Below are 15,695 nucleotides of genomic sequence, written 5' to 3'. Positions count from 1 at the left end.
GGGCTCTGATGCAGTCCTTTAGCTGAGGGATCACTCCTATTGAGTCTTGCTAAGTGTGAGAACTGCAGAGCTGTCATGTGAAATTGATTTAGATTTTGTTTTTGCTTTTGCATATGAATGAGTGTGCTATATATGCATATATGTGTGTATGTTCTCATGTCTGTTGGCACATGTGTGTGTGTACAAGGGTGCAACATGTGCACATGTGTGGAGGCTTGAGGTGGGCATTTTTCTACCTTAAATACTGGAGCAGGGTAGCAGGCAAGGTCTTTCACTTAAACCAAAGCTCACTGAGGAGGCAACCTGACTAGCCAGCTTCTCTGCCCTCCACGCCTCCACCCTGAGTTCAGGTCCCCATGCTTGCACCGAAGCTTTACCCACTAAGCCATTCCCCAGCTCCTAAAAGCCTCCTTTATAAAAACATAATTCAAAATACATAAATGCATCACATTTACATATACGATTTTGTGCGATTTGGTTTTGTTTGACATGGCTGAACCCCTGACAATTCTTGAACATTTTTATTATTCCAAGAAGAAACTCTGTCCCTAAGAGCAGAATGGGCCAATTCCCCACTCCTCCATGACCTTTGGAAACACCATTGTCTGTGAACATGCCTGTTCCAGAGTTTTCACAGAAAGGGAATCACTGGATGGCATATAAATATGCATGGAATGCAGTTCCAGATGAGAGCTTAATAATTACAGCCTCCAGGGTGCCCAACTCGGCCCCTAACTGATGAACTAAAGAAAGAGAATCCCTTTTCACAACGGCAAAGCAAACTGTCAATTGAAGTTAATGATGGGCCTGGCCCTGTGAGGCCTGAGAACCACAGAAAGGAAAGCTGAAGGCCTGGGAGCCTGCTTTCCCCTGTGCTTAAGTGACTTGTCACAGCTGATCTTCAGCAAAAGGTTAAGCAATTCAAGATTGGACTGTACCCCACCCGCCAGCTTATCGGCGCCTCCAGAAGCAGCAGCTTGGATTTCTTAGGGTCGTGCCTTTTTTTTCCATGATACAAAGGATCTTGAATAAATTAAACATAAAGCCTTTTGTGTCTGAAGACTTTAAGGGACCTTTTATTTTTTTTATACAGCTTGGCTAAGGACACTTTGCAAAAAGAGACAGCAAGGCAGAGACCCACTGACTCCAGGAAACTGCTTGAATGTTTAATGAGAACTGATATTATTTTCTCATTAAGCCAAAATTATCAATTAGGATTTTTGTATGAAAAATGGATTAACATTTAATTAACAAGAAATCTTAGTATAAAAAGGCACTCATGTTCAAGTAACAAACTCTTACACCTTTAACAATATTTAAATCTATCCTACCGAGGAACTCATAAGCAAACAAATAATTGATATCCAAGCTGTACCTGGTAACCTGACAGTGCCCTGAAGCATCCTTCTCTCCCACCCTAACTCACTGGAAAACGTGCCCCCATTAGTAATGACTGTCAGGTTCCCTAACGTTTATACCCTGCCAGCCTCACCTACGCCTGGAAAGAAATGACGCAGAGGACATTCGGAGACTCAGTGAAAAGTAACCAATGTGGCGCCTTTCTCCCAATGTGTATGCTTGTCTATATGAAAACATTTTCTTAACATACCCAACTTTACTCAGTAAATAAATAGATCAAATGTGTGGAAGGAGCCTGATCTCTAGGGCCTATGAGGCTGTGGCAGAGGAACATACTTACCACACAGGGACCTTACTAGAGGCACACGCACAGCCAGCAGGAGCAGAGGTCAATCTGGCCACTGTGGGTCATGGAAGTGATGTTCTCATGAGGGGACAGGAATCTGATCCTGAACATTAATCCAAGTCTATAGAATAGCCACTGGACAGCCACAGCAGTGTTTTACAGACAGCCACGCACACACATGCCTTTCTCAGCTCCGGGGTTGTATGTGAGCACACAGGGAAGGCAGGTCTTGGGTTTTTAACTAGCTGGCAGGTGTGATTTCATCCCCACTTCGAGGCTGCACTTAACATTTGTGTAAGTCAAGTCGTGTGTGCTGAAAAGTTTTCTTTCTTGATTAAGCATTGTGTGCACCGCAAAGACAGGTGGTAAATGGCCCCTACCCAGCAGCTCCTTCCCTCTCTGTAATGGCTGCTCTGAGAGTTCAGATCTGGAGTGTCTTCAGGAGCACACATATGGTCCCCAGGCTGTAGCTGAGAGCCAGTTAGACCTTTAGGGGTGGGGTTTAGGGGAATGGAGGTTAATAGGATGAAATTAACCCACTGAGATCATGCCTTTAAAGGGGACTCTGGGCACTTAGCCCCTTCCTGGCTTTCTCTTTGCTTCCCAGGCACCATGAAGTGAACAGCATCTGCTTCATGCTCCCATTGTGATATTCTCTGCAACCACAGGACCAAACACAATAAAGCCAAGAGACCATAGGCCAAAGCCTCTGAAACCACAAACACCTGCTTATAAATTTTGTTGCAGTGACAGCAAGCAGAGTGACACGCTGGCCTTGAAAGCATGTTAGGTACTTATTTTTCTTTGCTTGCTTTGAGATAGAATATCACTATGTAGCCGGCCTGAAATTCACTACATATATACAAGGCTGGCTTCAAACTTGTGAGTACCCCTCTGTCTCCACCTCATGAGTGCTGGGATCACAGGTGTGTGTCACCACACCTGGCTCCGGGACCCTATTCAACACATCTGGCAACAATGAAGCCTCTCTTCCCTGAGTCTGCTTTGTCCCATGCTGAATGGCAGGAGTTGTTGGGTCACCATGTTTGAGAAATTACGCAGTGGCTGAAGGGTGACCAAGAGGCGCAGATTGGTCCTGTACTGCTCATAGGTACTAGCATGCTCTGCACTAGTCAGAAAGCTTCTCTTTAGCACACACTCCCAGGGATCAGCTTAGAGACAAGAGGAGAGCCTTCTCTAGGTGTATGGGCTGAGCCAGGGTTGTTCATTTCCACTCATTTACTTACTGCAAAGGTCAAGAGCAGAAACTTGTTGAGGAGCATGGGGTTTTCGAGAGCAGCCCCTGACTTTATGGCTTCCCAGATCTGCCAAAAGGAAGAAAGGTGTTAGGTCAGTCTGCTGCTTTCTCTGTCCAGCCGCTGAGCTTCTCAGCACAGCTCTTCTTCCCCTCTAGCCTGCCACTGCTCTCAGACTCTGAAGTGGTTCATTACCTCTCCCTGCTACTTCACACTGCCTCTCCACCAGCCTTGCTCCATCATTATCAGTTGGTGAGAGTACCTGGCACCTTCCCTCTGGGGCTCTCAGCACAGTGGAGGCAAGTAGACACTCAGCTTTGAGATGCCCATCTGAAGGGATTTGCTATTGTCTTCTGGGTGACAGGCATGTCACGGCTACAGAAATAAAAATACAGGCGGAGCTCCATGCAGGACTCCTGTCACAGAGGCACAGAGAGCTCCTGAGCAGACAACTGACCTGTCAGGAATTGGGAACTGGAGGGAGGAAGAGGGCTCTGAAATGAGTAATTTGAACTAAATACACAGTGTGGCTTTCTTTCCTCTTTCCTCCCCTGCCCTATTGCCGACTAGTCTGGAGCTCTAAACAGGCTGGCCTCAAACTCAACAGATTCTCTAGGTGTTCATGAGTGCTGGTACCAAAGGAGTACACTACCACACTCATCCATCCCGACAACATCACACCGATCCCTATAACACCACATTCATCCCCGCAGCACCACACCCATCCCTACAGCACCACACCCATCCCTAAGCACCACACCCATCCCTACAGCATCACATTTACCTTAGAGCATCACATTCATCCCTACAGCACCACATCCATCCCTACAGCACCACATCCATCCCTACAGCACCACATCCATCCACAAGATGCTCATAGTTCAGTTGCTAAACTGTATGTTGCTATGAAAGCCACAGCAAATGCTGGCAACAAGAACATGCCCCACATGCAGGTATGAATGGAAAACAAGCTCCACTCTGGAGGCACAGGACCATGGAAAAGTGGACCCCACTTTTGATGAGCTGGCTAGGCGTGTGGTGGGGACCCCAGGAGAAGTCTGAGCCTGGGTAAGATATGGGTTTGTTCCTTTATGCAGTGAGATGTAACTCTCTAGAGCTGCACTCACTGTGAGTAGGGTGACTATTGGGACTTACACAGAGAAGAATCATCTCTCATGTTTCTCTGCCATGTTGATGTGGTTACTGTTAGTGTGGCTTGCAGAAGGTCCTTTACTAAACCAACTCACAGAATACAAATACACTGGGGGAATTTTCCCCTTGTTAAAAAGAAAAACAAAAATAAGAACCTCAAACTCGCCAGCACCTCTTTCTATCTCTTATAGGCTATCTCTGTGACACATCCCTGTGTCTGAGTAGACACGGGGCACTTAGCTAGACCTCAAAAATACAACAAAGCCAATGTGGTTGTGCAGCTAACCTCATTTGCCGACTGCTCCAGAAGGAGCTTCTTGTCTGCAGTCTTAAAAGCCTCAAGTGTGTTGGTGTTGTGCAGGGTTCCCATGGCTTGGCAGCAGCGGGCAGGCGTGGGGGCACTCCTAGATATGAGAGAAACACAGTTACCCAGCACAGCTGGAGCTCTGAACAAAGCACAGGGTTAAAATAAACCTGATACCACTGACTGGGTTGAAAGTAGACCAGTGACTCAACATGAGCGCACAGGCGCTGCCTGGAGACCCTCAGCTGTCAGCTTTCCAGTCTGCAAAGGGTCTGAGTTCTAACTAGAAACTCCCTCTTAAAGCTTATGAAACTGGCTAGCATGATGGTTAGTTCATGTCAACTTGAAACAAGTTAGTCATCCAGAAAAAAGAACCTCATTTGAAGATTTGCCTCCATCAAATTGGCCTGTAGGAATGAAGGTCTATGAGGCATTTTCTCTTTGCTGATTGATTACCTAGCCCATGGGCAGTATCCCCCTTGGGCTGGTGGTCCAAGAAAGAAAGCTGAGTGAGCCATGGAGAATAAGCCAGTAGGCAGCATTCCTCCATGGTCTCTGCTTCTGTTCCTGCCTCCAGGTCTCTGCCCTGTCTTCCCCTCCTGATGGGACTACAACTGTAAAATGAAACAAGCCCTTTCTTTCCCATGTTGCCTTCAGCCATGCAGTTATCACAGTAATAGAAAGCAAACTTGGACTCCTGGGGTCACACAATCACAGACAGAGCAGAATGTGTGGTTCTCAGCCCCTGTGCTGGCTCCAGTCCACAAACTCTGGGCAGCAGCAGTCCTGTGTTCCTGCTAAAGCCTAGCATCTCAGCACATTTCCAAGAACAGCCACAAATACTCTGGAAGACAAACAGCTTTCCAGGAGCCAGGAATACATCTTTCCCTGCTTGTCCCACCAGACCCACACTGCACAGCTCTGCACATGGCTGCCATATCATCTCGCCATGGATAAAATGCAGGATGCCCAGACTATTATCAATCCAGGGCACCAGCCACATGATTCATACCCACTACATTTCCTGAAAGCCTCCCAGCGCCAGGAATTGGAGGGATAAAAGCTGAAGAAGATGGATTGATTCTAAACACAGGCGTAGACAGGGACACATCTGCTATCTCTAGGTAGCTGGCCTGAATTTTGGATAGTGCTGGTGTTAAAGAAAATATTCCTGTTGCTGGAGATGGCCCAGTGGCTAAGAACACTGGCTGCTCTTCAGAGGACTGGAATTTAGTTCCCAGCACTAGTTACAACCATCTGTAATTCCAGTTGCTGGGGATCTGTGCCCTCTTTTGAGCTCCATGGGTACCAGGCACATATGTGATACACATATATACATTCAGTCAGGCAAACCATACATCCACATAAAATAATTAAATCCAAACGTTAAGAAATACTTCTGCCATTAGCTCTCTATGTTGTTGCTATGTGGATGGAGCTTGCAGAGAGAAGGGTCCATTCCTCAGAGTGATTGATGAATAATCAGCACATGTGTCAGAGGCCCCGTGTTCTTTCATATCTTTCCATGTGGGAGCACAAAGGAGCTGCAAGAGGCCTGGTGGAAAGAGATCTCAATCTAGGGCAGGTAAGGAGGGGCCCATGAGTAATGATGGCTCTGCTAAATGCCAGCTATAAGCCTTAAATGTCAAGTCCTGGTCGGCTGCGGGGGGGGGGGGGGGGGGGGGGGGGGGGGGGGGGGGGGGGGGGGAGCGTCAGTGGCCAGAGTCCTCCCTGGAGAGCCATGAGTCATCACATCATAGGCTGCCTGTCATCATGCTTTTCTACTAAAAGAACATGCCTCACCTAGGCCAGTGGAAGGCTTTGAAGACAGTCCTGAGGAAAGAGAAATCATACAGGGCTAATTTGGGCCTGGAGAGGAGAGGGAGGCAGAGCCTTTGCTCACCAGGTTTCCTGCATTAGACAACTCCATGGAGTTAATGCTGAGGCAGAGGGAAGGAGGGTGGGACAAGGCACAGTGCAAGAAGGGAGATTCAGGTGTGCACAAGCTACCACAGAGCAGAGCCCTGCTCTGTGGGACTGCAGCTACTTCCAAGAACACAGACACTGCCAGGATGGCTCCTGGCAACACTAGACAGAGACAAGCTACTGACCACATGATTAGACTCCCACCAGGAATTCCTAGGATTTAGACTGTTTTTAGTAACTAAGTATAATGGGGAGAGAAAGCTGTGAAAAATGGGGCTGGAGAGATGACTCAGCAGTTAAGAGCGCTGGTTGTTCTTGCAGAGGACCCAATTTTGAGCCCTGGTACCCACAGGGTAGCTCACAAACATCTGTCACTCCAATTTCAGACCCTCTTCTGGCCTCCTTGGGCACTGTATGCATGTAGTAGGTATACAGACAAGGTGACAACCACACATACACTTTTTTTTTTTTTAAAGAAAAGATGGCTCTGAAAGGAAAAAGAAACACCAGCAGGTATTTTATAGATATAAACACTAACATTGTTCTGCATTCTGTTGTGCTTTTAAAATCTGCAACTTGAGGGAGACAAAGGAATAAAGGAATAAAGTACATTAGTATTTTGAGAGAATTAATAAAAGGGGTTGGGGTGGGGAGTGAGATGACCTAGAGGCTAAAGGTACTTGCTGCCAGTACTAACCGCCTACATTCAACCACCAGGGCTACATGGTGCAAGCAGATAGACAAATTGTCCTTTGACCTCAACACATGTGTGTGGTAAGTGTATACCCACATGCTCACACATATGCAATAATAAACAAAATGTAATTTGAAATATTTTTTTAAAGTGCTAGAATGATGATTTAACAGTTTAAGAGCCCTGGCTACTCTTGTAGATGATGCAGGTTTGATTCCCAGCACCCATGTAGCAGCTCACAGCCATCTGTAACTCTAGTTCCAGGGGACCCAATATCTTCTTCTGGCTTTCACGGGCACTGCACACATGCGATGCACAGACATACATGCAGGCAAACACTCATATGTAATAATTAATTAATTAATTAAAAGAAATCTTTAGAACAAATAGAAAGAATCATAAAGTATTCTATAATGATGATCTAGAGAGCTGCTATCTGAGCACCAGTCAATCTAGACACTACCAGGCACATGACAGGCTCTTAAAAAGACTCATTTTGGGCTGGAGAGATGGCTCAGAGGTTAACAGCACTGACTGCTCTTCCAGAGGTCCTGAGTTCAGTTCCCAGCAACCATATGGTGGCTTACAGCCATCTGCAATGGGATTGGATGTCCTCTTCTGGTGTGTCTGACAGCTACAGTGTACTCATAAAAAAAAAAAAAAAGGCTCATCTTTCGACCTAATAAACAATTGTAGCAGACAGTCTTCAGCTGGAACACTTCATGGGAGCTTGCTTGGCTGCTCAGAGCCCCACCTGAAGAGAATGCTCACTCCTCACCCAGAGTAAGCAGGGTCCTTTGGACTCTACACAAATCAATACTTACATGTCAAAAGCACTGAACTCCAATGTCAAGCGGGTGGGCAGGCCGGCAGAGTCACCTGCGTGGAAGCATTTTCACATCTCAGGGACAAGCCAGAGTGGCAGTATCATGGCAAAAACATCTATGACTATGGCTAGTCGTGTCTTTGTATTGGAAAGTTGAGCCCAAGGAGTCCTAGCTGAATCTGCTAACCCATGACTTGCAGACAACAGTGGATCTTGAGAAAGAGTGACAGGAAGGGACTTGTGACCAATATAGAAAGGATGCCTTGGAAATATCTACACACACATACCCCACCCAGAAGCCAGCTGAGCAGTGTCTGCTGTAACGACTTGAGTTCTGCCACTCATCTTTTATCCCCAAAGATGGAAAGGAAAATTTTTAAGGTGACTTGGGACAAAGGAAAGACTGGAGAAGCTAAAAGGCTGTGGCTAGAGAAGACAAGCGTGTCCCTTAGAGGAGGCTTGTCCTAGTGTTCAGGGGCACTGGGCTCTCTCCCCAGCACTCCAAGAGCAATAATCACAACCTAACAAAGGGTGCTGCTTGCATAGAGGACAGACAGGAACATATGGATGGGGATGAGGCAGGCGGGGACTGCTTACCATTGTAGTAATAGCCCTTAATGTCTTTGGGTGCCTCGTCTAGGCGGTACTCATTCAACTTCTTCTGGGTCAGTTCGTGCCAGAAGCCAACGTCCAGGGCACTATTAAAAGGGGCGAACTGCAGCTTGGACAGTCCAGGGTCCCCCATGGCCACTGTTCTTACAAGCCTACCAAAACAAACAAAAAAATAGAGCTTAATCCAAGTAAACCATTGGGGCTGGAGAAATGGCTCAGTGGCTAAGAGCACTCATTACTCTTGCAGAGGGCTGGGCTTGGTTCCTAGCACCCACACAGTGCCTTACACCTACCTGTAGCTCCAGTACCAGGAGATCCAATGCTCTTGTCTGGTCTCCTCTGGCTCCTGCATGAATGCAATGCACATAAACTCACAGATGTACACACAAACATACTAAATAAATGGATAGATGATAGATAGATAGATAGATAGATAGAGAGAGAGAGAGAGAGAGAGAGAGAGAGAGAGAGAGAGAGAGAGAGAGAGAGGTTTGTTTTTTCTAAATCCTTTAAGCTAAGCAAAGGCAGCTTCAATGTACAGGTCTCTTAAGACATCACCAGTCTTTAAGACCGCAGTCATACTCTGCTGACAGTTGGCATGCCTAGCCCCAAAGTTTAAGGTTTAGTCACAGACCTCTAGATTGTGATTGTGTCTGGAGCCTGACAATGGAGTAGTGCACCTTTTATTTTTAATTGTCATTATTATTGTCATTATTAATTTTTTTTGAGACAGGGTCTCTCTATACAGTCCTGGCTGTCCTGGAACTTACTACAATAGACCAAGATGGCCTTGGACTCAGAGCTCTGCCTGCCTCTGCCTCCAAAATGTTGGGAATGAAGGTGTGTACCACCATGCTCATCTCTGCACCCTTTAAGAGCAGCTCCCTGACCCTCTCCCAGGCCCCCAGCACCAGCCACTCTGTCACTGTTAGAATGACACCATAGAGCCCTTAGAGAAGGGGACTCATGTGTGACTTACAATTCAGTGTTCGGCTTACTTCACCTAAGACACAACTTTGAAAACATCCTGCAGAACTTGTCAAGTTCAGTTTCTTTGTAGGAGTAATTTTATAAACAACCTTTCTAGCATTAACTTATTTTGTCTTATGTTGGTGCTGGGCGTGTACCCAGGCTCTCTCCTTTCCAAGGAAAACACTAGAGTCTTGAACTACACCTTCAGCTCCATCCCTTTCTCATCGGAGTCAGCTGAGGACTAACTCCTTGAAGACTGTCACAATCCTATGAATCCAAAATCCATAGTCTTACCAGTGAGGACATGCCCATCTGAGCCTGGTGTAGTGAAGTATTCTGCCATCCCAACACTTGGAAGGTGGAGGCAGGGGGATCAAGAGTTCAAGATCATCATTGGCTACCTACTGAATTCAAGGGCAATCTAGATAACATAAATCCATGTTAGAAGGAAGGGAGGGAAGCAAAAGAAAAACAAAAAGAAAAGAAAGTCAAGAAGGGAGGGATGGAGGAGGAAAGCTATCTAGAAGGCTAAGTGGAATTCTGCCTGTCTGAGGTCTGCGCTGGGCATTCCAGCTGAGAGGGGTAACAGCCACTGCACATGAGCCTGAACTCCTTTAAAATCCCACATTAGATCTCATTTTGTCCTCCCTATAGGATCTGTGTTAGTGTGGGGATTGTTGTCATCTCTTAAGTACATAGAAATTTTGTATTCTGCATTATGTCTTATAATGCTCTTATTTCTCCACTCAAGTCATCAAGTGGAGACTATACACCAGAACTGTGACACACACATGCACGTGTGAACTACAAGCAACCCTGTATATGCACCAGAATGGTGACACAGCCATGTGCATACCTGTGAACTATGTATGTGCACCAGCAGGCTGTGAACCACCCTTTTGTACCATGCTTGTGAACCACACATGTAGACGATGCTTGTGCATCACAGCAATGTATGACCCATGTGCACCACACGTGTGTACCTGACTTTCAGGTGCCCACATCCAGCTGAGGAACACCTCATGGCAGAAGAGCAGTGTGGAGTCAGCCTCTCCACGGTGCTCGTGGGAATTTTCCAGAGGCCTGCATACACAGCTTCTAGTTACCATCACACATTTAAAATCCTAATGCTGTCTGTGCCAAAGGAAAAATGAAAATCAACGTAGCAACAATGTTGTTTGCCAAAGAGCTGCTCGTGCCTGTGCCTGGCTGCATGTATATTTCAGGAATCAATTGGGTTCAGATTTATCTACTTCACTTACTGCATGTGTGACCACCGATACGTGATATGTGTGACTTACCCAATATGGTCCATGATTATTTGGGTTGACTTGGTTATTTGCTGCTTACTCCACACTAGGCAGTACATTTTTACTGTTTCCTGGCTTCTGACCAAAAGCATGTTTCTTTCCTAGTCTTTACTCTTAGCTATACAGACATACATTCACATTGGTTTTTACACCCCAGAGCTGATGACCCCACTTTTAGACAGCCTCTGCATTTTCTAGAAATAGAAAGAAATGCTATGCATTCTTAGAAATTAACTTTAATTTCTAGAATAGAAGCTATCCTAAAAGCTAGAAAATTAATTTTATGACAAGAGCTAAATTGGAAATGTCATATTTAAAATCTGCTATGAATTAACTATCTTTTAAAAGTTGGCTTTTTTATTTTTATTTATTTTTTTTATTTTTTGGAGACAGGATTTCACCATGTATCCTTGACCTGGGACTCACTATGTAGACCATGATGACTTCATTCATACTCTTAGAGATCCACCTGCCTCTGTCTCCCAAGTGCTGGGATTAAAGTCCTGCGCCACCACATCCTGTTGCAGTTGATCATTTTATATGGACATTGGACATTTAAATAGGAAAATGTAAAATGCCTGCAATCCCGGCACTGGGGATGTTGATATAGGCATACTATGGGTTAGAAGTGAGCCTGGGTTACATGGGGAGTGCCAGGATGCAGAAGCCCTGAGACCCCACTGCTCTCAGAGAAGCTTCTGGTGGCTGGTGGCTGCTGAAAGATGAACCACTCTCCTTTAGGGATAGAGCCTTGGCAGGTTGCTTATGCCTCAGAGGGTGGCCCCACACCCACGTGCACATGGTGGCACCAACTGGAATCAGGTAGTTACTAATTACAAGAATGAAATGAGGACATGAAGCTAGGGGGAAGATGCCGTGGGGCTCTAGAGGAAGCTAGAGGTGTAGTGGTGGCTGGATAGACCAACAGGCACTGCACAAATATGTAAAAACATCCAAAAATAAAAAACACTATCAAGAAAAAGTAAAAGAACTGCTTCTGACTCAGAGGGTTAATCGTGTACCCACTGGTAGTTAAACTAGGCCAGCAAACGTCACAATGGGTGTTAAAGATTATTTTCTTAATGACCAAGCAAAACACATATTTCATCTAGCTTGCAGGCAATTAACCACACATTTTTTTTTCTTTTTTTTTTTTAAACTTTTTTTGTAAAGATTTATTTTTTATTATAAATGAATACACTGTAGCTGTCTTCAGCCACACCAGAAGAGGGCACCAGATTTCATTACAGGTGGTTGTGAGCCACCATGTGGTTGCTGGGATTTGAACTCATGACCTTCCAAAGAGCAGTCAGTGCTCTTACCCGCTGAGCCATCTCACCAGCCCCACACATTTTCAACAACTTGCTTTTTTGTTGTTGTTAGTATTAATAACTTTCTTCAGTATCAGCAAACTGAGCTCCTCATTTCCTATAATGCGATTTATTTAGCTCTGTTCCAAATCTAGATCAAAACTCAAACTGAACTCAGTGCTGAAACTTTTTGCTTTTTATATAAAGTTTATAGAAAATGTCTATAAAACATGCTTTCTGGGAGAATTTTAAATATAAGCAGCTAACACAATAACTTCAATTTACCAGGACTGAAAATAGTATCTACTTTAAAGCCTTTATAAATCCCTTTAATGAGTGGTCTTTAATATTCTACGAGCAAAGATTCTTAAACTTTTCTGCTTGCAACCACTGTGCATTTTGGAGAATTTTACAGAATTGGACATACGGGTAAAATGGATAATACTGCTTCTTAGAATGGACTTCATGCTCAAGCCAACCTTTCCTTCTGTGGATTGCATTACTGGAAAGAAAAGATGAGGAAAATACCAACACAGAACACTGGTGCCCAACGTGGGGCCTGTGCTGTGACAGTCCTGACTGTGTGGATCCTGGGCCTTTGGGACAGAGCTGGGGGATACATGTGGAAGACTTGGAACTTTTGACTGGAAAAGCCCAAGATGGCTGCAAGCAGAGCATAGTGGACGTTTTGGTGGGGGGTTGGGAGACCAGAATGCCAGGAGATAAACACACAGTGGAGGCTAAGTGCATGCAGTTTCAGGGGGCAAGAGCTCTCATTGGGAACTGTGCCACAGGTCGTTCACGGTGCACTCTGGCAAAGGAGCTGACTTCATTCTGCCCATGTCCTGGGAACTTGAGTGAAACTGGATCCAAAAGCAATGGACTGAGGACATGTCAGCAACTCAGGCCACACTGTGGTCCCTACTTACTGCTCTACCTAGATCTATAGCAGGACAGGGAGAGAAAAGGATTTTTCTTTAAAATGTGCTATGTGGTAGAGAGAGGAGGTTAAATTTGCCCACCAAGCGGGTTCAGAGAATCAGTTGTAAGTATCACAAATATTAGAACCAGTAAAGAGACACCCTGTGCTCTGAACTAGGACAACCGTAAAAACCCTCAGGACACATGCACTCCTGAGAGCTCCAACCTGTGCGAATACAAACTCAGTTGAGAAGTGAAGGAGTTCCCTGTTCTCAGCAGCAACCTAGAGAGGGTTTCCTGAGGACACAACAACACTGAGGGGCAACTGCCACTGTGGTGGTGGAGGCCAGTGTACAGCCTGAGCTCGCTGACAAACTTGAAGGCTGGTTTTACAAGCATGAAAGATGTAACAGTTAAGGGAGCCATGGAGCTTGTGCCAAAGTTCTAGGTCACTGCAGCCAGGCAAGGTAAGGCAGTGAAGGTGAGTCCTAATTTCAATGGAGTCACCAGGCTGTTGGAGAAGCCAGAACAGAGATGTTCACTGTGAGAATGTGAATGATGAGAGCCAATCCACTAATGCAGGGCTACCTAAGCCCTCTGGGGCTCAGATGATTCCATCGTGAGCTCCAGACACCAGATACGGAGCTATGGGGAGTTCAGCCTGCTGGGTTTCAGCCTTCAGTCTTGATCTTTGCCACTGGGCGGCTATTCCTCCCTCCTGGAACAGATGTTGACTCTGTGCCATTGGCACTGGGAATATACAACCTTTCATATTTAATCTTATAGATCCTCACAGCTAAGGGCTGCCTTGAGACTCAGAAGAGATTTTGGACTTCGAACTTTTAAACCGGGTTAGGGCTGATGATGGCTGCATTTGCAGGATGGTGGCCATGGGTCTACAGGTGCAAGGTGATAACTTAAAAGTAGTATGTTTGGGTCTTAGGTTGACAAGAGGTGGATTTGTGATGACTAGTATTGACCTAATAATCACCTAGAAGACAAGCCTCTGGTCACGTGTGTGAGGTTTCTAGGCTGGGCTTACTGAGATGAGAAGACCCACTCTACATATGGGGGCCCCACCTCCTGGGCTGGGAGCCATTCCATGGTAAAGGAAGCGGCACAGCACCAGCATTCATCTCCCTTCATCCCCTGACCGTGGACACAGCCTAACCAGCCACCTGGTATACCCAGTGCCAGAATGACACTACCATGATCAACTACATCAGAATACACCCTTCCTTTCCTCCTTCAGTTGTTCTATTAAGTATTCTGTCACAGGGGAAAGTGCATAATGCAACGGATATGTAGTAGGTATAGAAATCAAACATTTACTGATAAAAAATAATGAAGAAATTTATCTGAAAATAATTCTTTGGTATACTTAATTTTACTATTTATTAGATGAGAACACACTTGAGTACTAATTAAGATTTATTTTTAATTATGTATGTACCTCTGTGGTGGGGAGGCGATGATACACAAATGAGTACAGGTGCCTATGGAGGCTAGAAGAGGGGTCAGAGTTACAGATGGTTGTGAGTGGCTTTGGGAATCTTAGCCAGGTCCTCCGCAGGATCAACACATGCTCTTAACCACCAAGCATCTAGGACATTTTATTTATTTTTTTATGATTCACTAGGTTGAATCTGTCAGGCACAAATGAAAACAATACCCATCATGCCTTGCTACCTATGGGTTAGGACAACTGCATTCAAAAAGAATCCTGAAGAAATTAATAATACAGAATGAAAAGTGGGCTTTCTTGGTCTTCCAGGTTAATAAAAATTCAAATTTTGACCTATTAAGAAACATTTTCAGTAACTAAGAGACATATATAAAGCAGGTTTTATTGCACTCCTATGTTGTCCATGTCCATCATTTCACACAAGAAATAAAATGCAGCATTCGGTATTCTCTACACAATTCATAATGAAGACTCTGGTTTGGGAAGGTAAAGCCGTGCCTTGACTAAGAGATGAGGTATAATTTACAGGAATTATCTAGTATGTGTCATTTTAAATAACAAGGAGGCATCTGCTTCAGGAATTACTACAGTCAAAGGGCATTTAGACTATTAGGAAAGATGCTGTTCAGTAAAGTCACGAAACAGATTATTTGTACAGGGATGAGCCCCCATATGAAATAAAAAGGCTCACTGTTCGTTTGCTAGTAATTCCCAGGCTCTGTGACCATAATGATTATCTCAAATAATTTTATTTACTATTTAAAGATGATTCAGGGGTTGGGAAGATGGCTCAGAGTTCAGATTCTAGCACCCATGTAATTAATTTACAAATGCCTAGAACTGCAGCTCTAGCATCCCTTTCTGGCCTCCACAGTCACCTGCATTTATCTGGCACAGACACAGACCTTCAAGAAGACACCTTTCCTAGCATCCAGATAGTTTTTTGCCAAAGATTTTGAGACACCCAGTTTCCCTGCCTTTTTGGAGTTTAGAGGTAGAAGTAAGGAGTTCTGACATAGGGGCTGCAGGAAAGCCTAGAGGAAGAACAGGGAGAATTCCATGGGCTGAATGCTGGGAATGATAGGAAGAGCTAGGGAGGGTGGGGCTGGCGTGAAGACAGGGATGCAAACACAGGACAGACAATTCAATAGAGGGTGGTAACAGACAAGGAAACTGAGGTGAGCCCAGAGGTGAGCCCAGAGAGATGAGCAGAAAGAGCTACTGGATTCATGGGGGGGGGGG

The 15,695-nt window shown here is 45.2% G+C and overlaps 1 protein-coding gene across 10 annotated transcripts in view; it reads right to left on the bottom strand.

The window, feature by feature from the left end:
• Nucleotides 1-15,695, bottom strand: part of Atg7 (autophagy related 7) — a 209,850-nt gene that overhangs the window by 175,942 nt on the left and 18,213 nt on the right. For 8 of the 10 annotated variants that reach the window (XM_031382978.1, XM_031382968.1, XM_031382974.1 and 5 more), the window contains 4 exons: nucleotides 8,461-8,627; nucleotides 7,862-7,916; nucleotides 4,400-4,517; nucleotides 2,953-3,030 (listed from right to left, as the gene is read on the bottom strand). In XM_031382978.1, coding sequence (XP_031238838.1) covers nucleotides 2,953-3,030; nucleotides 4,400-4,517; nucleotides 7,862-7,916; nucleotides 8,461-8,608 — 399 coding nt within the window. In that variant the 5' untranslated portion in view covers nucleotides 8,609-8,627. Of the gene's footprint in view, nucleotides 1-2,952; nucleotides 3,031-4,399; nucleotides 4,518-7,861; nucleotides 7,917-8,460; nucleotides 8,628-8,768; nucleotides 8,822-15,695 lie in introns of all 10 variants that reach the window. The other 2 variants (XM_031382976.1, XM_031382977.1) reach the window with 1 other exon arrangement.

Source organism: Mastomys coucha, unplaced genomic scaffold (assembly GCF_008632895.1).
Source record: "Mastomys coucha isolate ucsf_1 unplaced genomic scaffold, UCSF_Mcou_1 pScaffold20, whole genome shotgun sequence".
In the NCBI taxonomy this organism is placed as follows: Eukaryota; Metazoa; Chordata; class Mammalia; order Rodentia; family Muridae; genus Mastomys; species Mastomys coucha.
This window is presented reverse-complemented; position numbering and strand designations above follow the sequence as displayed.